Raw genomic sequence first — 21,133 nt, forward strand, 5'->3', positions numbered from 1 at the left:
AATGTCTGACAAAGAACTAAGCCAAGAACAACTGGATTTCTTGGAAGAATGCAATAATGAATTCGCCGATCGATACACTGAAGAAGATCCAGAATATAAAATGATATACGACTTAGGAATACCAACGCCGCCGATTATATGTCCCTGGTATGCAAGAAACAGGTTTAATAGGGACAGAGCTGGTGGAAGCCGATTCCACAGGGATAGAGACAACAGAAGGGGACGTGACTTCAATGAAGACAGGGGTAGAGATAGAAATGATCATTACAGGAGAGAAAATAGATTTAGGCCCTACCACTAGTTTAATTCAATGTTTATGTATTTTTATAATAAGTGTAATAAAACAATATTTTGATAAGAAGTTTTTTAATGTTCAGCAATTTAATTATAAATTAAATAGTCCACAGTATGTATACACTGACTTAATTATTAATTGTCTTTAGAACAGTTTAGTTTTAATTCACACTAAATCTAATTAATATACTAGTAGGTTAAAACAAAGGAAATACAAATGAATAATGATTTATTTGACTCACAGTTGTTTAAACTCAAATCAGGGTTTGTTTTTTTATTTAAAGGGTTTAAATAAAAAGCAATACGTAAATTATAATGCATTAATTAAATTTCAACCGTTGGTAGCGCTGCCTACATTGTTTTGACATTTTGTGATCAATAAGAACCGGTTGTTTAAGTGTTCCTACGAATATTTAACATATTATTTATTATTGAGCACACACATGGTATCTAACTCTGATAAGATGACTCTGAACAATTTTGTGAATTACGTCATGTTCGATAACCCTCTCTGTAAGAAACTTTCGTCGTATGTGACCGTAAGTATTTTGCCTGGCTTACATCCAAATATTGTAAATCTATATTAAACGTTTAATACTTTAGGGCAACTCCAAAACTATGGATCCCTCAACTATTAAAGTAGTGACTGAAAGAGTACCACTGTATAAACTGGCAGGTGAAAATGGGCCATTTATAAAGATTGCTGGTCTAATGGGGGCTTCAGCTGTTATATTGGCGGCATATGGGGCACATAGGGCATATGATAAGGATTCACCAGCTGATTTGAGAGGTGTATATGAGACAGGCAGCAGAATGCACTTTTTCCACACTCTTGCTTTAATGGGAGTGCCCATGTGCAAAAGACCCAACATTGTAAGACATCAACTCATTGAATTACAAATTTAAGTGTAAAATTGACTCTCTTTGCAGGCAGCTACATTATTCGTGAGTGGCACAATTCTATTTTGTGGACCATGCTATTACCATGCATTCACTGCTGAGAACAAATTTGGCAGATTAGCACCAGTTGGAGGCACAATTCTCATATTTGCATGGCTGTCCATGATTTTTTAATGTTGTTGTTTAGCATAAATTGACCGTTTTTCTTTTATAGAACATATGTACAGTTAGAATAAGGGTGTAAATTTAAGACCTCAGCAACATACATGTAAAACATGTGCAATAAAACCAATTTCACATGTATGTAGGTATGATAATTAATGTGAATATATCATAAAAATATTAAACTTATTTGCCACAAATACTGTGTTTCATTTTGTTAATTCTAATTTAGTACAATGCAATAAGTTCCCACTGTACATTGAATATACAGTGTGGTTCATTTATTTAGTTTTATTTAAATAGTTTTTATATAATAACGTCAAAATGATGAGCAAAAGAAAACAAAAATATGGTCTTTATTAAATTTTGCTACCTAATAAATTTGTTATTAAATTAAAAATAAACTCATAAATTAATTATTCATTTGTTTTATTCATTTGAATCATTTAATACCAATTTAATACTTTATCACTTAATAATAAAAGTATATTCCATATAATCTCCTTAATATTCATTATATTTTTTTACTTTATAAACATCCTTTTTTATTATTTAAAGCTAATATTGCATCGACAATGTGCAGATTTGTTCTGCCCATCTATTAAAAACTTCAGGCATTTCCGCTTCTAAAAAAAACTTTTTTTTCTTTTTAACATGATTAAAGTCACATATTTCAATAATATTTTTCGATGTATCCACGACTTTTTCCACGTTTTTGATCAATACCGAATCCACATACGTAAAAGCTTCTGGAACTTTAGCTTTCTGCAATCGAAATTATTTAAAAATTGTCTAGCTTTAGTTACAAAGTAATTTACTTTTGTAAAAATTATTATATTTTTAAATAGGAAAACTGTGAGAGGCGACTTCCATTTTTTATTATATCTTACTTGAAAGTCATCTTTAAACAAATACGTATCAAAATCATCAATTATATCAATGGGCAATTTTTCTATTGAAGCCCTAGCAACTTCGCTGTTCCCTTGGGACATAATGCGTTCAATTAGTCCACAGATGCTATTAATACCTTTATGTCCAATGCTTTCTTGAGCATTGTCATCTAATCTTGATCCGTTGCTTTTAATAATTTCCTTGTTCATTTCGTTGAAGAGGAGTGGATACTTTCCTAGCCTGTCGATGGGTCTATATAAATAGGCTGGTAGATCCAGAGTATCCCCTAATTCCTCTTGTTTACGCTAGAAAAATAACTAAATTTTAGTTTAGTCTTTAAATGAAAGTTAATTACAGAGAATATACCATTGCAATTTCTTTAATATCCACCAGAAATGTTTGTGTGTACCTATGTCTTTTAAAGTAAAATGGGTACAGCATAAAAAGTTCTTCCTAAAATATAATATATTTTAATATTAATTAAGTAATTAAGTAAAAAGTAGTTTAAAATGAATTACATGTTTGTGGAAGGTTTCAACGATAGTTTCAATATCGTAATGGGATTTTTTTAAATCCCTCAAGAACAATTTCTGTTTGTCATAAATTTTATCTAATATTAGAGAAATATAAGAAGTGATATAAATATATTTTTCATCCCCAAATTTATTAAGTAAATAAGGAATGTAGTCCTAAAAATTTAATACATGTATTATATAAACTAATGCAAAAATATATTAACAAACCTCCAAGATTTTTTTTAATCGATTAACATAATTTTCCTCCGTAATTATTAATTCATCCACAATATTTTGTAGCCTGAAAACAAATTTATGAAATTAAATTAAGGTCATGGTGGTCATTGCATACTTGGGAGTGATAGCCAATTTGGATTTTGATTCTGTGGAGTTCTTGGCATCTGTAAAAAACTTAATAAAATTAATTTAATCAAGGGTTACATTAGTACATACCTCTGGTGTATTTTGAAACATTTATGTTGTGAATATATGACGTTTGATCATCGTCTTCTTTTAATTCTAAGAAAAAAACAATTAAAATAGCTACTGAAACAATTTAAAATTTATTTACCCTTAAGTATGTGCCCATAAATAGCTTCTGAATAAATTTCTTCGTCATCATCATGAACTAGTTCAACATTATCATCTTCTGCACTAATGCTAACAACGGATTCTCTATTGCAAAGAGGATTTAATCTTGGCCTAAATATTTCATCATCTGGTTCTTCGTCTTTATTCATTCTTGAATCATTTTTCTAAAAACATTCCTTACAGCCCATATTATCTTTGTTTTAATAATAATATATATTATTGACATTGAGAAAAAAATAAATCGATTTTGTAGTAACTTGAATATATATATAAGCTCACCTTTTCGTTATAATAATCCGGTTTCTGCTTAAATTTTTCAAGTGACAATTTATTTAAGTCCATGATCATATATATATATATATATATATATATATATTTGATGAAGGTGTTGATTTACTAGATTTAAGTTAGGTTTTATTGATATTTATAAAGTGATAAGAATAAAAATTGAATTTATCTATTCATAAATATTTTAAAAGATGACAATAATGTTTTTAGTAATAAAATCGATAATTGTGTTTTTCCTATCCAATAAATTCCAGACAATAAATTTTTTTTTAATTATGATAACACTCTGATTAGCAAGCAAGATAAGCAAGTCAAGTAACTAAAAATATATTATAAAGCAGGATAATTAAGAATTTAATTTCATTTTTATTCATTATATTAGTTTAAAACATTTTCACATAAATATTTCGTCATTTTTTAAATATAAAGGAGTATTTTTTTAATTATTTGGATAATATAGTATTTAAAACCGTTTGTATAACAGGGCTCCCATATTTGTCGAGGTCCTCTTTCTGGTCCTCCAAATAAGACAGAAGGTATTTATTGACACCCTCAGTTATTTGTTGGCTGATGTCATCACTGAAGAATCCCCGAAGATCAAACTGAAACAATCCCTTATTAATAATGGTTCAGTTGTTTAATTATGCTCCACCTACATAGATGTCTTGAATCGTTGTGTTGGCGTGAAGGAACCACAACTGAGGTTTAATGATGGAAGGGAAAACGGCCGAATTGGTTTTAAATTTCAATCCAAAAATATCATTTCTACAACAATTATATCAAGTTAATATTTACAAGTGATTTAGTTTAATACTTCTTACGTTAAGGTGACGTTATTTGCATACACATCAGTTGTTGTTCCAATTGTCACATTTGTGTGGTAATTCAAAAATAATTTAACACTACTAAAGTCCAAATTAAAATCCAAATGTCTTGTCAGCCAATTGTATGATATTTTCGAAATGTTGAAGTGTTTAACACCACTCAGTTCCAACTTATTAATTTTGAGTTGGCCACTGCAAAACATTTATTTATCAATAAATAAATTATGTAATATAGTAACATACTTGATGTAATAGTTTTCTGGTATATTTAACTCAATATCTTCCAATAAGTACGTTTCAGGCAACTTTGATCTGAACGTTTCGAATTTTTCAATGATGGTTTCTTCTACGACTCCATTTTTGGGGGGGTCTAAAATTAATAATGAATTTAGCCTTTGGTTGTTTTTTTTTAAGTAAGAAAATACCTTCACTCAGGCACAATCGGGTCGCACAAAAGATCAAATAAAGTACAATTAACTTAAACATTTTGAACTATTGCCACCTTTATTATTAAAAGTTAAATGGTCTTTGTAATATAAACACTCAAAATTAATCGATAACAAACAAAGATAATAGTCATCCTAAGATAAAGCACTTCTGGCTATCGTGCAAATTAAAATACATTTTACACTGCGTTACTGAAATCATATATCACAACATGTCACCAAATTTATTAGGAAATTAATGAAACAAACAAAATTGAAAAAAAAAACAGAATACCACATTTTTATGATCAGAACTTGATTTATAACCCTTACTCCACCCTTTTAGATAAACTTAAAATTGTTGAACCAATAAATTCTTCATTTATAGTTGGCCATACCAACAGCTTCTCAAAATTTTGAGGCTGGTGGATTCGACTGAAAAATTGCTTTTGTATGAAACCGTAAATTGTTGACAATTTTATAATTATCTATCGTTGACAATCTTATGATTAATACTTATTTTGATATGATATACAAAATTCAAGTACATTAAGGGAAAACACGCAGTATTCGTGTAGCTACAATCTCGGTGATAATAAAGTTATATCAATACATACATACATACATACATATAATATTTTATTCGTTATCTTCTCCACTGTGAGTAAACTCATTTGAATATTGTTTTTGTACATTTTAAATCCAACTTCGAAATTAATTTTTATTAGCTAATAAGATTTTTAGAAAAATTGATTATGATTATTAGATTAGAAATGATTTTCGACCGACCACACTCTTTTTTGAAATTCTGTACTGTAAAATAGTCTTATATAAAAATACATTTTAGAAAAATTAAGCTCACAACATAGTTTTTTTTTTTCAAGTTAATATATCCTCCGTAGTGTATTACACAAATAAAAGTCGTTACGAAAATATTTGTACAATGATAATATGTATGCCAACACTACATTGTGCTCAATTATTATGTGTTGACTTCACTCCATAAATTCGTTATAATTTTGAATCGATTCAGGATTGTGGATCTTTATTCTAATTTTCTTTATTCTTTATTTAAATTGTGTGTTTTATGATAAAATAATTCTTTATAATTTTCTAGGGTCATTGTAATATTTGAAATATTATATTTTCTACACATATTTTACAAATATTTTATAATTATATTTGCTATTGATACACGCTATCGAATAATAAAATATAATTATAATTTATATTTGTACAATATTTTTAGAAATATATAATATTATCAAATAACTCATAGGTCTACGATGAATTTTTTTAATACAATAAATGTAAGTACAGTTTATAATAATTTAATTTAGTTAATATACAGGGTGTTCATTTCAGATCATCGTATGGAATATATTGTATTGGCAGTCCACTCTAGGATATCAGTGTAAGCTCATTAGATAAAATTACTGATTATTTCTATTAATTTATCTTTCCAGTTGATGTACAAGATATCCATCAAGTTTTCAACATCTCCAAATTTGCTCTAGATCCCATAGTCAGACCTGAAATATCAATAAACAGATCATACCCAAGGTTGGTATAGAAAAAAATATATATAATATACTCAGGTTTCAACATAATTATTTTTCAGGTTAGGGCTTCTTATAAACGAACTTAAGTTGAAGAAATTTGTCCTTCAAGGGATCCATTTATCTATGATTAACTGCGAACAATTTGCTGAATATAAAAACTGTAACATTACTATACCAGAGTTGAATTTAAATACTGATTTTAAAATCAACTATATGATTAACAGTACACCAAGTAAATATAAAGGAAATATTTCGTAAGTATTCCTGTATAATTTTTGATATGTGAGTGTAACATTCTTAACATAGCAAGTAAAATATTTGTATTTTGTGATCTCACTAAACAAAGAAAAGTGAAATCTTTATAAACAAATTAAAATAAAATAAAATTTGTTTATAAAGATTTCACTTTTCTTTGTTTAGTGAGAAAACAAAATACAAATATTTTATATATATATATATATTATATATATATATATATATATATATATATTTAATTTGTTATATATATATATATATATATATATATATATATATATATATATATATATTTCATTTCTATTATTGTTAGAGTTTTTTTGATTAATTTAATTATTTTATATTGTGCTGAAATTGTTTATTTCAAAATTTGATTTACCTTTCAGAGTTCAATTTAAAGGAGTTTTAGTCGAGGTTGGCAATATATTGGATGGCTCCTCAATGTTTAAGGACATTGAATTTATTGTTAAAAACATTAAGACAGCACATGTAAGGGACATTATAATTTTTATTATTACTATTACTAAATTTTAATATTTTTTAGTTCAACGTAGAAATAGATAACAACCAGTTAAAAAGTGAATTTGCAACCAACCATTTAAACAAATACTTTCTGGAATTGTTGTACAATCATCAACATATTATAAACTCTCTTCTCTCGAAAGAATTCAGAAGAATTTTAGATGATGAGACATTATTAACAACTTTACATAGTCTGTTATTAGACACTGACACATTATTACACCAAATAGATGAGTCTCTGAAGAACTTTCAAGTCATTTCTAGATAAGAGAGTTATTGCTTTACCATTACAGGAAATATCCTCATATTCTCAAAATTGTGAAAGTGATTCCAGTTTTAAAAAATTGATGCCAGATATGTCAAAGATTTTAAAAAAGGAATTTAAAAACCATCAATGGATGAAAACGCAACACAAAATATTGACCTATTACAGATATTTCGACCTTTTCTTGTGGCAACTTCTCCCACACGAACTGACTCTTCATTCATCATACCCTACACATGTTCAATTGAGGAATGGTCTGGAGATCTGGGTGACCAAAGCAGAAACAACACCCCAGGGTGGATCCACCTTGACGTGGTCTTGGGGCTCAGTATCGCTCCACAAACCAGTGGCAGTGGTCAACTAACGGATCCAACACCGCAACTGCGGTCCATTCAAAGGAAGTTCTCTGATCTTCCTCAGATTGGTGTTGTTCGAACCCAGTTGACAGGGGGCTGGCATCTTTGCCTGCCCCCTGTCAACTGGGTTCTTATATGAATTATCATATATCAGAGACATTATGGTCATCATCTTCAGATGGATACCCGGAGAGGGGTTTTTACATTTTCCCCTCTCTCAAAAAAAGCAGAAACAGAAGACAACAGTATCCCATACCATTAAACCTATGGTGTTATGAATGAAGAACAAAAAACCAACAATACGATTTCAGGTATTGTTTACCAAATTTAAGGAAAATATCTAAATGCGTTGTGTGTTGCGTTTTTTTTTTATATTTTTTTATCTTTTCATAAAAAATATAATTCAAAATGTGGCCCATTTGAAAGCGGAACATCTCCATAAAGTTTGTATATTTTCTACGATTTTTACACTCTTTCCCATCGTAATGCATAAAAATATGTGCTTATGAACAAATTGCCACGTTTTTTGGTCCAAAACCAAAACCTACAGAAATTCTTTTTTACAATGTTGTATTTCCTTATTACTTAAGCTTTATAATATAATAATAACTTTTATTATAAGAAGAATATATATGTATATATATATATATATATATATATATATATACAATATATATTAGATCTACGTATATTATATATACATATATTACTTAAGGTATATTATTTTATTTTTGCATTTTAAGATGTTTTATTTATTATATGATAATTTAATTATAATATATTGAATGTCTATATTTAAAAAGATATAACTATGTATAATTTAATTAACCTAACCTAACCTAATTTACCATAAAATCAGTAGGAAGCAAGAAACATTGCACTTCAGAGAGAAATAAAAATTATAATGAACTACCAAGTATGTACTTCAGTAAAGAAATCATTGGTCTTGAAGTATATAATTTATATAAACAAGAAGAAAAATCTGATGCAGATATAGATAGTAGAGTGTAATACCTAATCATAAGAAAACAAGTACCGCAACAATTCATGTCATATTACATTATATTATATACACTGCACATATTCTTAATAATGTATAGGTATTACACAATATATAAGTAAGAGCTTTTGAATTTGAAAGAGAACATGCTAAACAATTGTTTTAGCTAAAGCCACATCTTTGAATGTAAGACTGAGTAATTGGTATGTGATTAACATATTGACACATATTTCAGTATTTAAAAATAATTTTAGCATAAACTAATATAATATAATATAAAGACATATTGATTTAGGGAAAAAATAGAATAAAAATACACGTGATCCTGTAAAATTGAAACAATACTTGATAAAGATTAAATATATGATTTCTATGAGAGTATATACTTAATCTTTGGTTTCATTTTATAAGCTTCTGATACCACACTATTTGAAGTAAGATAAAGATGAGCTAATTCATCCTTGAGTAATTCTAACAACGTATATTCTAATGAAATTTTAATATCCTGACACTTTTAACAAATTAAATCACATATTTATTAAACATAAATTGCATCTAAACTTCCTTATTTAAATCAGTCAAGTACAATTGTTCGGCCTCAATAAATTGGTTTTGGATGCTGCTTGGTTTCAAAATGCTGTTGATGATGGTTTGAATGAGGGGGCTGATAATGTTGCTGATGATTGAGGCGTTGTCGTTGATGAAAGGAGCCACGTTATCAGTCAGAACGCTGCTGATGATTGCACTGAAGTCCTCGTTGTCAATTAGACCATGTAGATTAAACTGTAACCAAATAATATACTAGTATTGTAACAAAAGTTAACAACTAGACACTTACGACTGCATCACCAAGGGTTAAACCAACGTTGATGTCCTTCAGGGCAATTCCTCCAGTAAAGTTGACACCTCCAGCAATTGTTAGCCTAATATTTTCCAAGTCGATGCTGAAATTAACAAATTATATTATAGTAGGTTGTAGTAGTATAAAACTAATTACTACTCACTTCATTTTTCCAGCTCCGTACAAAGGAATGAGGTTAGCCAAGGTGCTGTCAGCATCATAAGCCAAGTTGATGTTGATGTCAGGAAGGTCCAAAGTCATGTTCAAACGCATGCTGAAAACTTCCACCTTAATGTACGAGGCAACCAAATTCTTGATTCCAGTAATTTGCAAGTTGGAGATGTTGCAGTAGCCACTGAAAAAACATCACAATTAACTCCAGAAAACAACACAAGTTTATTACTGACGTGATTGCACCCTCATCTGGGAACGCGATGGGCAATTTGCTGATGCTGACGATCTCGGGCAGTGCGCTGGTGATCTTGGTGATGGTGCTGTTGATGAGGTTTTCGAAAATGCCCCTCACTTCCACCTCCTTGACTGGAATTGGTTTTGGAGTTAGCTGAGAGTTAGGGGGAAAGGTTGGTGGACTTACGGTTGGCGTTGGATGCTGTGGCGGTGGCCAGGAGGAGTCCGAGGACCACGAAAACGTGCGAGAACTTCATTTTTGATTTTTGCACGTGAAACGATAAGTCGGAATGTTTTGAAATCACTTGAATTCTGCTTATATACCCTTAAGATAGCATATGATAATAGTATTCTAATTTTCGTGCAGTGTTTAGTACTATGTACTTTTACACTTCAATTAATGACTGCGATACATAAAATACTATTAAAAAACAGAGCACTTATTTTCGTATGCATATATTAATTAATTAATTAACAATTTGTGACTATAAACGTCGATGTTTTGATTTTACAGGGGGTTAAAATTTATGAATCTTGTCACCAAATATCGACTTATTCTATTTTTGAATGTAAATCTCTGAAGGAACTTTGGTGAACTATTCTATTACACTGAAAATTCGTAAAAACATTTATATTTTATAATGTTTTTCTTTGTTCATGATAAAATTAAAAACATTTATTATATCTTCTACTAATTTTTTACTTGTAATTTAATCTTCACATCTGTTAAAACCATGAAATTAGATATCACAAATACGTTGGGTATGTTATTAAACATCTTTTTCTATTCATAGCTTCACAGTTGTTGGTACATATTATATAAAATTATCTATTGAATATTATTTTTAATTTTTTAATTTATTTTTATTAGCATTGAAATTCATACATCTTCATTTCGAAGCTTTTTTGACAGAACTTAATGATACATTTCTGAAGACATAGTTAAGGAAATATTTGAAAGAACAATCAATAAAAAATTAAGTAAAGCATAATCAAGAAAAAGTCTTTATGAATGTAATTATTTTTCAGTAGTCTGTTCTATAACTGAGAAAATAATTTAATAATTATTTAAGTGTCTCTGTAAGATTACATATTAATATTAAAAAATAAAACAAAGGGATTATTATTATATCAAAAGAATTACCATTTATTCATTAAAATTTAAGTTGTTTATTAGAGTAACTTTCAAAACACTTAAGATAACAATAAATAATAAAACTTACAATTACATTCCTACTCATGTTATCTGTAAGGTGACATTGAAATAGTGATAAAATTATAATATTATTGTCCCATAATTGATATTCTTCATTATTTCTATGAGGGAAATTAAACATCTTATATATTTTGGCAACTTTTTATTTTAAAACGTTGTATAAATATATTACAGGTTTTTGGCTTGTTCATTGATGAGTTCAATAGCCTTTACAATTTGTTTAGCTTCGTTCGAGTCTTGGTTGAGGAAGCTGTTGATTACTCCTTCGATGATTGGGCTCAGCACATCAGACAGAAGGGCAGTGTAGTCATTCAAATACGGAGCAATTGTGGAGGAGAGGATTGAGCTTATAAATTGGCTGATATCTTTGTTGTTTAAAATTCCTTTGATGTCAAACTAGAAAGTAATAAAAAATATAATATTGTATAAAGAACAATATGATACCTACATACCTTGCTGTCTTCAAGGTTGATACTAAATTGCGTATTCTTCAATGAAATAGGGGACAAATTGACGGAGGAATACACTCCAACTTGAAGTCCAGACAGTTCGACGCTTTAATAAATTGAGTTATAAAAATGATTATTAAAAATAATTAATGATACTCACTTGATGTCACCAGAACTGGGCAAATCAAGCAGTCCCATTAAGTTGATGTCAGCCTTGTAATTACTTATGGTTACTTTAACATCAGGCACCTCGAGGGTCATATCAACACTAACGGTAAGAAGGCCAACTTTAATGTAAGTTGCAACCAAGTCTTTAATGCCTGAAATTGCGATACTGTCTACTGCAATGGAACCCCTGAAAATCCCTTTAATTAGCAAATGACAATAAGAGATTTCGATTTGACGCACTCAATTGGACTTGGCAAGTTAAAATTCAAGTTGTTTATCTGCAGTGGTTCTGGAATAGCACTTACAATTTGAATAATTGTGTTATTGACTATGTCTTCTCCGAAACGAAGCTGTGGGTCAACTTTTCCTGCAACAAATAAACAACAATAATATATGCAGGGCAACACAAATTACTTATTTGCTTACTTGAGGTGGAAACTGCATTGATGTTTCCAAACACCAAGAAGGATAAAACAATGACCAAAAGGGGACGCATTTTAAAACTAATTACACGTCTGATTGGTTTCGAATCCTGTAAACTAATAATAATTTTATTTATATGTATAAGAAGCTTAGATAACAATAGAGTGATATATAAATGACAAACAATTTTTAGACTTTCATCTGATAATGCAGATTTTCTGATACTCGCAGGTGCAAAAATTAAGTACTATTGTTTTATTTTCTATTTAATGACCCTATACATATGTTTACTTATGTATATTATCGCACGTGCTATCAAAAATAATCAACAATCATAAATCTTTGTGTATATTTTTAAATTATTTATTGAAGTAAAAAAGATAATGAAATTTCAATTAGTACATTTATTATAAAATAATTATATAAAATTATATTATTTTATATTGAAATTTAACTATATCTTACTATTATCAAGTTTTATATACTCAAACATCATTTACAATAAAAAATTAATAGTTAGACAAATATTTAATATTAATTAATCATGATAAATGGAAGATTTTACACATATTTTTAAAGGTATTAAACTTTTAAGCAGGTGTATTCAATAGATAAAATTCATTAATAATCAGATTAAATTAATTAAAATACATCATATATAATGGAAAAGCCATGTAATGGAATAAGCTGCATTTTTTTATTTTTACACATTAATTTAACGTGTTAATTATAGCATTAACCATAACAAAGGAACATTTTCCTTTACCCTTTTTATTTTAATAATTCGTACCTTATATTGTACCTATTTTAAGTTTACCATTGATTTTAATTTGAATTTCTTTCCTCTTCAAATTTTGGTGAATGCTCCACCTCTCTCCTCCCTCTTATTTGCCATACATGTAGTTGACATTTACTCTTCCAATCTAATCCTTAAACTTACGATTAATTAATTATAAAAATAAAGCATATTGATAATTAATAAATGGATTTTCGAAGAAGAAAATAGTTATTTTATTAAATTAATAGTTAAATTTAAACCTATTTAATCAATATACAATACAGATTAAGTGATTATATATTGTTAATTAATCACACCTGTATTATAGTTATCACTTAATCTTAGAACTACAACATTCCTCAACTGTTTATTAACACTTTCTATTTTAAAATGTTTACAAAATTTTATCTGAAACGATTTGGACAATAATATGTCCACTAGGTACTTAATATCTTGATATATCCTCCTGATAATCAATAAAATTTTCATATAAATTATCGGTCATCATCCTAAAAATAAATATTCAAAAAGAGTTGAAAAACTATACCATAATTAATTATAACTATATTTAATAATGGTTCAAATTGTGAAAATTACATAATATAAAATACATGTGTATTGTTTAAAATTTGAATAAATCTGATGGTATTAAAATTGTCTGAAGAAAAAATATAATAAAAGGGATTTTAACAATACAATATGTAATCTTATACCAACATTTCTCTTCTGTTTGTTAATAATTTCTATTTAAAATTTTTATCTGATATGCTAAACACATATTTTAAAACTAGTAACATTCAAAAAATGGCTATGAAACTACTGAGCTGTTTTGCAGCATGTCTGTTGCTTCTTCATTCATCCTACGCCTTACCCCCAAATGGTAATTATTATTAATTATATACAGATATTATTTTTTATTATAACATTTATTAGACGTTCAGACTCGAGGCATTTTTGAAAAGTTGATTAACAGCACTTTTAACAACCTAATCGCTGGAACACCAGAAGACATTTCCATTCTCAACTTCAACATACCCTTTAACAGCCATATTGTTAGGTATATATTATTTTAGTTATTCGAGTAATTTAACCAAATAATTAAATTTTAGAGGGAATATTAGCTATGACACTTTGTATGTTACTGGAATGAAAGGGCTGGTGGCGTCCTACATCAAAGTGAACATCCTGAACATGCACTTGAATATGACTATCTTGCTTCCATCTTTGAAAGTCAGCTTGGGCAAATACAACGTAGATCTGAACGTCACTGGGCATCGAATTCATAGAACTGGAGACGTTAAGTAAATATTTAAGTTTAATTTTAACACATTCTAAATTTTATCGCTCTTTATTGGAATTAGTTTTGAGCTACTTAATTCGGAGTTGACCATCAATAGCAAAGTGAGCTTCATTAACGGAATCAGCCTGAAGGATATCTCTGTAACCCCACAATTGGGGACCGTAAGCGTGAGTTAACATTAATCATTATGTTTCAGAATATAAGTAAAATATTTATTTTAGTTTGGCATCAGTTGTTTACCTTTCAAAGAAATTAAAAGCAAAATTATTTCTGAATTTGTTAACACCAACCTGGTGCCAAGGATCAACAAGAAGGTCGAAACAATTGCCAAAATTAACAGCTCTATTTTGGAAGAAATCATAAACGCCATCCTCCGTTAAGTTAAGGGCAATTTATCGAAGCTGAAACATTATACCTTAATTAATTACAATCATATTTAATAAGTTAAAGTTACTTAATATAAAATATATGTTTAAATTAGTATAATACTCGAATAATTTTAAAAAATGAGATAATTTGTGCTATTTTAGACTACTTAATTAAAAAAAGTGTTCGTAAGGAAAATGTGATTTTTAATTATTTCACAGAATTACGAATTGGTTAACAAATTCGTGTTTCACTTTTCCTGGAAATAAATATTTTGCTTTAAAAGTCCGAGATAGAGAGGGGAATCACATAAGTCAAAATGTAATCCTTGAACGAACAGGAGAAACGAAACGCGTGTAAACTGGGTTGCCTATAGGCAAACATAAAAGTAATTAGAATACATACAGGTATTTAATTTTGATACCTGCACAGACATTAATGCGATTTTAATTTATGAAACATCAAAATTCCGATTTAATTCAGTTAAGAATTCCCGAATTAGTATATTTAAATGCCTTACAACAAATACAATATTAAAAGTTAATTAGTAGTCACGTAGGCAGACCAATGTTCAAACCAATTTAGTTATTTTAAAAGTTTTGTAACATCTAAAAAGATAAATAATCGCACAATTAGTAAAAATTAAATTTTAAATATATTTTTTATTAATGTTACTCCACGTTGTTAAAGAATTTTACATTAAAATGAATTAATGTGAGCATAAAATAAGTTGAAAAGCTTTAAATACAATATTAATAGTTAATTAGTAAACTAACTTAGTTCTTTTAGTAGTTTTGTAACATTTAAGATGACAAAACATCACTCACACAATTAGTAAAATAAGAAAGTTAACAAGTTTATTAATATTAAGTTGTTTTTGTAACATCCACGTTTATAAAAGTTTCTAATTTATTAACTTAAATTACAAATAAGTAATTGATAAAGTAAAATAACTAATAAGTAAAGAAAAATAATAAATATACATTAATTAATGTTATATTTTATTTATAAGATAATTGATTTTAAAAATATTGTATAATCTAAAGAAAATTATTTTTTTATTTGTAAATATTAATAATCAAATTATTTAAAATTTATTGTGTTAATAAAAATAATATTTGTACTTCTCAAACTATGAAGATATTTAAAGATATTTATAGATTTAATTAATAAATTTATAAATTTAATTAGCTTTATTAGTGACTCTTAAAAAATTTATATAATTAAATATTTTAATCATAAATTTTATATTTTATTAAAAAGGTTTTAAAAATATTGTATAAACTTAAGGAAATTATTCAAATTTGTTAATATTAACAATAAAATGGTTAAAAACTATTAAAAATTATTAAGAAACTTAAATTATAATTAAGTTTTTAATATGACTAATAAATTATATGACAATTTTAATGATTAATATCAATAATTTTATTTAAAATATTATCTTTCTTAAAATGTATTCCACATTAATTAAATAAAAGTTTGTGTTAGAACTAAGAAAATTCGTAGTAATTACAATAATATTAATAATAATTTACAGGATATGACAAGTTTAAGTGTTCTTAGAAATTATTATTAATTCAAAATTTTAATATGCAATGATGCCAACTTTCGTCAAAAAATCAAAATTAAAAAAATAATTAAAAAAATAAATATAATTTTATTAATACTAATTTATTTATTTAACATTTATGGAATAATAAATATACCGGTAATTCGGAATTAACTTTGCGCAGCAAATCACCAAGTCACCACGACGGTGACGGACCCGCCCGAAGAAAACCGAACGCGTCCAGGTGAGAAACCCGAATCCGCGGCAACCGGCAAACAAATCATTCCGCGTGAAACCTCGTCCGAAGTGGGTTGTGCACATCCAGTTCCCATATTTAATTCCCCGACACGAAAACATGAACAATCATCGCAAGTGACTCGGTGCGGACAAGTGACATATTACATTTTAATTTATCTTGCTGTGGTGTTGTGACGTGAAAAATGTCTTTGGTTTAGTTCGCATTTAAAGTGTGACACGACTCAGAAAATGGCACGTAAATTAATCGGTCTGTTAGCGTTGGCCGCCGTCGCCGGTGTGGCGATGGGCATCGAAAATTTCTGCGAAATGAACACTTACTCGGGCACCGGGCCGTACATGCAGCTGACCAAGGAGGCGAATTACGAAGAGTACGCGATGGTCGGACAATTCAAGGCGCTGCACTGCTGCGCCAAAGGCTACAGGTCCATCGAATGGTGAGTTAAGTTTTCGCGTTGACGCCGTCAATTTGACGGAGCGTCGTTCGTGCGGACGCGATTCCGGGAATCGTGAAAGCACAATGATGCATGCACTAATAATAAACCGGCGAATAGATCCGCGTTAGATTATCTGTTTATGTTTGCGCCGCGTCTATTCCGTTTATTCGAATTCGGGGCTTTCCCGGAAATATTTCGTTGTTTATTTCTGTTTCGTGGTCGTGAGTTTTATGCGGAAATTTATCTGATTCTGAGTGTGGTTTGTGTATTAATAATAAATTGATAAAGTGAATCAATTTAAACTTATTTACCACATGAAAATACACAAAATGTGATTAATGTGACCGATTATAACATGTAAATAAAATAATTTGTAACACTTATTCAATTAAGTTTAAAAAAAGTAGATCAAAACTTTGTTTATGATGAAATAATTAAATAAATTGTTATTTTTCTTCACATGTTATGATACAATTGTGTACAATAAACAAAATATAACATTTCCCAATTAAATATTAAATTAAAAAGACCGGATTGATTGATGAAAATCATTTACAAACGAATTTGTAAATAAAATTGTTTAAAACAATGTATTATTTGTATTTTACAAACTGTCGAATTTATCTTTATTATCAAATAAATAATGTTTACACAAATTTATAAAATGCGTCATAAAATTTAATCAATTAGTTTTGTCACCAATAAATTCAGTTAGTTCAGTTAATTTTGTCACTGACCATTAAAAAAATTATATATTTCAGCCAAACATGTCATATTTTATTGATAACATAGGTTATTTTAAAAATAATGTATAATCAAAAGAAAATGATTCAAATTTGTTAATATTAACAATAAAATGGTTTAAAATTATTGGAAATGTCTTAATAAACTTATTATTTGTATTTTTCAAACTATGAAGATTATTTATATCACCAATTAATTAATATTTAAAGATATTTATAAGATTAAATAATAAACGTTGAAAAATTCAGTTAATTTTGTTATTGACCATTAAAAAAATTATATATTTCAGCCAAACATGTCATATTTTATTGATAACATAGGTTATTTTAAAAATAATGTATAATCTAAAGAAAATGATTCAAATTTGTTAATATTAATAATAAAACGGTTTAAAATTATCGAAAATGTGTTAACAGACTTACTATTTGTATTTCTGAAACTATGAAGTTTATTTTTAATATCAATTAACTAATATTTAAAAATATTTATAAGAATAATTAATAAACGTTAGAAAAATTCAGTTAATTTTGTTACTGACCATTAAAAAATATATATTTTTAGCCAAAAATGTCTAATTTTATTAATTAGATATATTATTTTAAAAATATTGTATAATCTAAAGAAAATCATTCAAATTTGTTAATATTAACAATAAAATGGTTTAAAATCATTGAAAATGTGTTAACAAACTTATTATTTGTATTTTTCAAACTATGAAGTTTATTTTTACAATAAATTGATTAATATTTAAAGATTAATCAATAAATTATAAAATTCAGCTAATTTTGTTACTGACTATTAAAAAATATATATTTAATCTATAGAAAATGATTCAAATTTGTTAATATTGACAATAAAATGGTTTAATATTTTGAAAATGTCTTTACAAATTTATTATTTGTATTTCTGAAACTATAAAGTTTATCTTTATCATCAATTAATTAATATTATCCAAACAAGTCAGATTTTATTAATAAGAATACAAACTTGATAATTTTATTTATTTAACTATGAAGTTTATCTTTATTAGATTTACTTTTTAAAAAAAAAAATTAGATTGTATGATGAACAACAGCATGTTTTTCAGAAAATGATCCAAGAAATATCATTAAAGAAAGAAATTTTGATTCAAAAATCGTACACATAATGATTATCAGGATGTCCTAAATTCATTGTATCCAAGAAATATCATATCATTAAATAAACCCAGGTGGTAAATTTAAAAAGTTCACCTCATGAAAGCAAATTTGGTGCGAAAATAGCCATTGTTTGGATAACGTGTCGTAGATAACCAAAAGCCGGTTATTAAACAAGAACAAAGCGATTGTGCTGGACACGATTAACTTCTGCCACCGTGTCCGTCCACCACAACCGACTCGTTGTCAGTCAGTCAATCAATCGTTGGGCAAACAAAACAATTAAATATGCAACACAAATAAAGATAGAAATCTTGTTCGCCAATATTTAATTGTAAGCTGTTTGTTGGCTGAAATAAGATCGGTTAGCCGAGGAATGCGACACAAGAGACCCGGCCCGGACCGTCTGGGCCTCCGCGAAATGCAACAGGTTACGGCCAACACGTGTAAAAGACGAAAGAACAAAGGCGGTCCCCGAGTCGATTTTTATTATTTCGTCGATCCCACGTTCGCGGTCTTCGAATCCGAGAGAGCGGAAATTAATAAGATAACGCGCTAATTACACGGTCGGAGACGTCGGTGCCCTCCGGACCGGACTCGTTGGGTGGTTAAGGGCTTATCAAATTATTGGTTTTGGTAACCGGAGCGGCGGAATTCCTGGGGAGGCGGCGACCAAATAACGATCTATAATTTTGACTAATAAAATAACACATTCCAATCAACGATTACCATTTAAAATGGTTTAATATTATATTTATGTTATATATATTACATGTGTCACTTATTTGTAAATTTAATTAATTAATTAATGCGTTCGTAAGTGTTAAAGTTTTCCTGGAAATATAAATAAACAAAATTATGCTGCTCTTGCATGTTAATTAAGCTAAAATCGTATTAAACATTCATTTGCGTATGTGGTTAATTAGTACTATGAGCTATTGTAAAACACTTGTTTCATTGTACAATTTATATAATTTGTACATATTAACACAAATTTCAATTATTTTATTTACATATTCAACAATATTTTTAGACTTTTATGTTATAATTAATTTAATAACTCTTTTACATGATTATTGCATATGTAAATATTTATACTTTTACATTAAAACTTAAGTTTTCATGTAATGAAACCATCTTTTATCAACTTACTTAACGTTTCTTCCATTTAATGATAATAATTTTTGTATTAAAAGAATTTAGGGTAATTTACTAATATTGGATCATGCCTTCTTCTGGCAAATTTGTTATTAACCACCATCTTAACAATCTTAAATGTGATTTTCTTTTAAAAAAGTACATTTTCTTCTTTTACCACCCAGTTTAAGTTTCCTTGTAATGAGATTTATTTGCTATTAAGTCCATTTTTTATTTTTTAACGTTTTTTCCATCAAACACAAGTTTTTATGTAATGAAACAATATTTTATTAAGCTCCTTTTTTATTTATTTAATGTTTCTTCCATTTAATTATAATAATTCTTGAATAAACAAGTATTTAGGGTAATATACTAAAATTGGATTATGCCTTCTTCTGGCAAACTTGTTATTAACCACCATCTTAACAATCTTAAATGTGATTTTCTTTTAAAAAAGTACATTTTCTTCTTTTACCACCCAGTTTAAGTTTCCTTGTAATGAGATTTATTTGCTATTAAGTCCATTTTTTATTTTTTTAACGTTTCTTCCATCAAACACAAGTTTTTATGTAATGAAACAATATTTTATTAAGTTCATTTTTTATTTATTTAATGTTTCTTCCATTTAATTATAATAATTCTTGAATAAACAAGTATTTAGGGTAATATACTAAAATTGGATTATGCCTTCTTCTGGCAAACTTGTTATTAACCACCATCTTAACAATCTTAAATGTGATTTTCTTTTAAAAAAGTACATTTTCTTCTTTTACCACCCAGTTTAAGTTTCCTTGTAATGAGATTTATTTGCTATTAAGTCCATTTTTTATTTTTTTAACGTTTCTTCCATCAAACACAAGTTTTTATGTAATGAAACAATATTTTATTAAGTTCATTTTTTATTTATTTAATGTTTCTTCCATTTAATTATAATAATTCTTGAATAAACAAGTATTTAGGGTAATATACTAAAATTGGATTATGCCTTCTTCTGGCAAACTTGTTATTAACCACCATCTTAACAATCTTAAATGTGATTTTCTTTTAAAAAAGTACATTTTCTTCTTTTACCA

At 27.8% G+C, this 21,133-nt stretch overlaps 9 protein-coding genes across 11 annotated transcripts in view; 5 read left to right on the plus strand and 4 right to left on the minus strand.

Annotated features, from left to right (window-relative positions):
- Position 1: 1 nt before the first annotated feature.
- LOC109598328 (RNA guanine-N7 methyltransferase activating subunit) lies at positions 2-301 on the plus strand. Its single transcript, XM_020014212.1, has one exon. The coding sequence runs from the start codon at positions 2-4 to the stop codon at positions 299-301; it is 300 nt and encodes a 99-aa protein (XP_019869771.1).
- A 306-nt stretch (positions 302-607) lies between these two features.
- On the plus strand, positions 608-1,556 carry LOC109598346 (transmembrane protein 256). The gene is made up of 3 exons (XM_020014242.2): positions 608-833; positions 898-1,167; positions 1,225-1,556. Exons 1-3 carry the CDS (start codon positions 738-740, stop codon positions 1,366-1,368), a joined length of 510 nt encoding a protein of 169 aa, XP_019869801.1. The 5' UTR covers positions 608-737; the 3' UTR covers positions 1,369-1,556.
- A 149-nt stretch (positions 1,557-1,705) lies between these two features.
- LOC126265263 (pleckstrin homology domain-containing family G member 4B-like) lies at positions 1,706-3,512 on the minus strand. Its single transcript, XM_049966058.1, has 8 exons — positions 3,334-3,512; positions 3,216-3,281; positions 3,115-3,163; positions 2,991-3,063; positions 2,766-2,936; positions 2,614-2,700; positions 2,175-2,552; positions 1,706-2,121 (listed from the first exon to the last, which is right to left on the minus strand). Exons 1-8 carry the CDS (start codon positions 3,500-3,502, stop codon positions 1,915-1,917), a joined length of 1,200 nt encoding a protein of 399 aa, XP_049822015.1. The 5' UTR covers positions 3,503-3,512; the 3' UTR covers positions 1,706-1,914.
- A 475-nt stretch (positions 3,513-3,987) lies between these two features.
- On the minus strand, positions 3,988-5,087 carry LOC109598329 (uncharacterized). The gene is made up of 5 exons (XM_020014213.2): positions 4,891-5,087; positions 4,709-4,835; positions 4,463-4,657; positions 4,298-4,406; positions 3,988-4,243 (listed from the first exon to the last, which is right to left on the minus strand). The coding sequence occupies exons 1-5, from the start codon at positions 4,949-4,951 to the stop codon at positions 4,085-4,087; spliced, it is 651 nt and encodes a 216-aa protein (XP_019869772.1). The 5' UTR covers positions 4,952-5,087; the 3' UTR covers positions 3,988-4,084.
- Positions 5,088-5,713: 626 nt separating this feature from the next.
- On the plus strand, positions 5,714-8,221 carry LOC109598348 (uncharacterized). The gene is made up of 7 exons (XM_049966116.1): positions 5,714-6,200; positions 6,256-6,304; positions 6,357-6,453; positions 6,512-6,706; positions 7,094-7,196; positions 7,252-7,482; positions 7,790-8,221. The coding sequence occupies exons 1-7, from the start codon at positions 6,177-6,179 to the stop codon at positions 7,856-7,858; spliced, it is 768 nt and encodes a 255-aa protein (XP_049822073.1). The 5' UTR covers positions 5,714-6,176; the 3' UTR covers positions 7,859-8,221.
- Positions 8,222-9,330: 1,109 nt separating this feature from the next.
- Positions 9,331-10,392, minus strand: LOC109598355 (uncharacterized). The gene is made up of 5 exons (XM_020014246.2): positions 10,287-10,392; positions 10,099-10,231; positions 9,855-10,046; positions 9,689-9,794; positions 9,331-9,633 (listed from the first exon to the last, which is right to left on the minus strand). The coding sequence occupies exons 1-5, from the start codon at positions 10,354-10,356 to the stop codon at positions 9,406-9,408; spliced, it is 729 nt and encodes a 242-aa protein (XP_019869805.2). The 5' UTR covers positions 10,357-10,392; the 3' UTR covers positions 9,331-9,405.
- Positions 10,393-11,444: 1,052 nt separating this feature from the next.
- Positions 11,445-12,493, minus strand: LOC109598357 (uncharacterized). The gene is made up of 5 exons (XM_020014250.2): positions 12,359-12,493; positions 12,173-12,299; positions 11,925-12,119; positions 11,768-11,870; positions 11,445-11,711 (listed from the first exon to the last, which is right to left on the minus strand). The coding sequence occupies exons 1-5, from the start codon at positions 12,426-12,428 to the stop codon at positions 11,484-11,486; spliced, it is 723 nt and encodes a 240-aa protein (XP_019869809.1). The 5' UTR covers positions 12,429-12,493; the 3' UTR covers positions 11,445-11,483.
- Positions 12,494-13,929: 1,436 nt separating this feature from the next.
- On the plus strand, positions 13,930-15,609 carry LOC109598356 (uncharacterized). 3 transcript variants are annotated; one of them, XM_049966311.1, is made up of 5 exons: positions 13,930-14,013; positions 14,067-14,190; positions 14,243-14,434; positions 14,495-14,594; positions 14,655-15,609. In XM_049966311.1, exons 1-5 carry the CDS (start codon positions 13,938-13,940, stop codon positions 14,811-14,813), a joined length of 651 nt encoding a protein of 216 aa, XP_049822268.1. In that variant the 5' UTR covers positions 13,930-13,937; the 3' UTR covers positions 14,814-15,609. The 3 variants fall into 3 exon arrangements, with proteins under 3 accessions (XP_049822268.1, XP_019869806.2, XP_019869807.2); XM_020014247.2 differs by having other exon boundaries at positions 14,495-14,600; positions 14,655-15,602; XM_020014248.2 differs by having other exon boundaries at positions 14,003-14,013; positions 14,096-14,190; positions 14,495-14,600; positions 14,655-15,603.
- A 1,029-nt stretch (positions 15,610-16,638) lies between these two features.
- LOC109601475 (interleukin-1 receptor accessory protein-like 1-A) overlaps positions 16,639-21,133 on the plus strand; it is a 45,152-nt gene continuing 40,657 nt past the window's right edge. Inside the window, exon 1 of the mRNA XM_049966377.1 lies at positions 16,639-17,043. Within this exon, the coding sequence (XP_049822334.1) occupies positions 16,838-17,043 (206 nt within the window). The 5' untranslated portion in view covers positions 16,639-16,837. The remainder of the gene's footprint in view (positions 17,044-21,133) is intronic.

Source organism: Aethina tumida, chromosome 4 (genome assembly GCF_024364675.1).
Source record: "Aethina tumida isolate Nest 87 chromosome 4, icAetTumi1.1, whole genome shotgun sequence".
NCBI classification, from domain to species: domain Eukaryota; kingdom Metazoa; phylum Arthropoda; class Insecta; order Coleoptera; family Nitidulidae; genus Aethina; species Aethina tumida.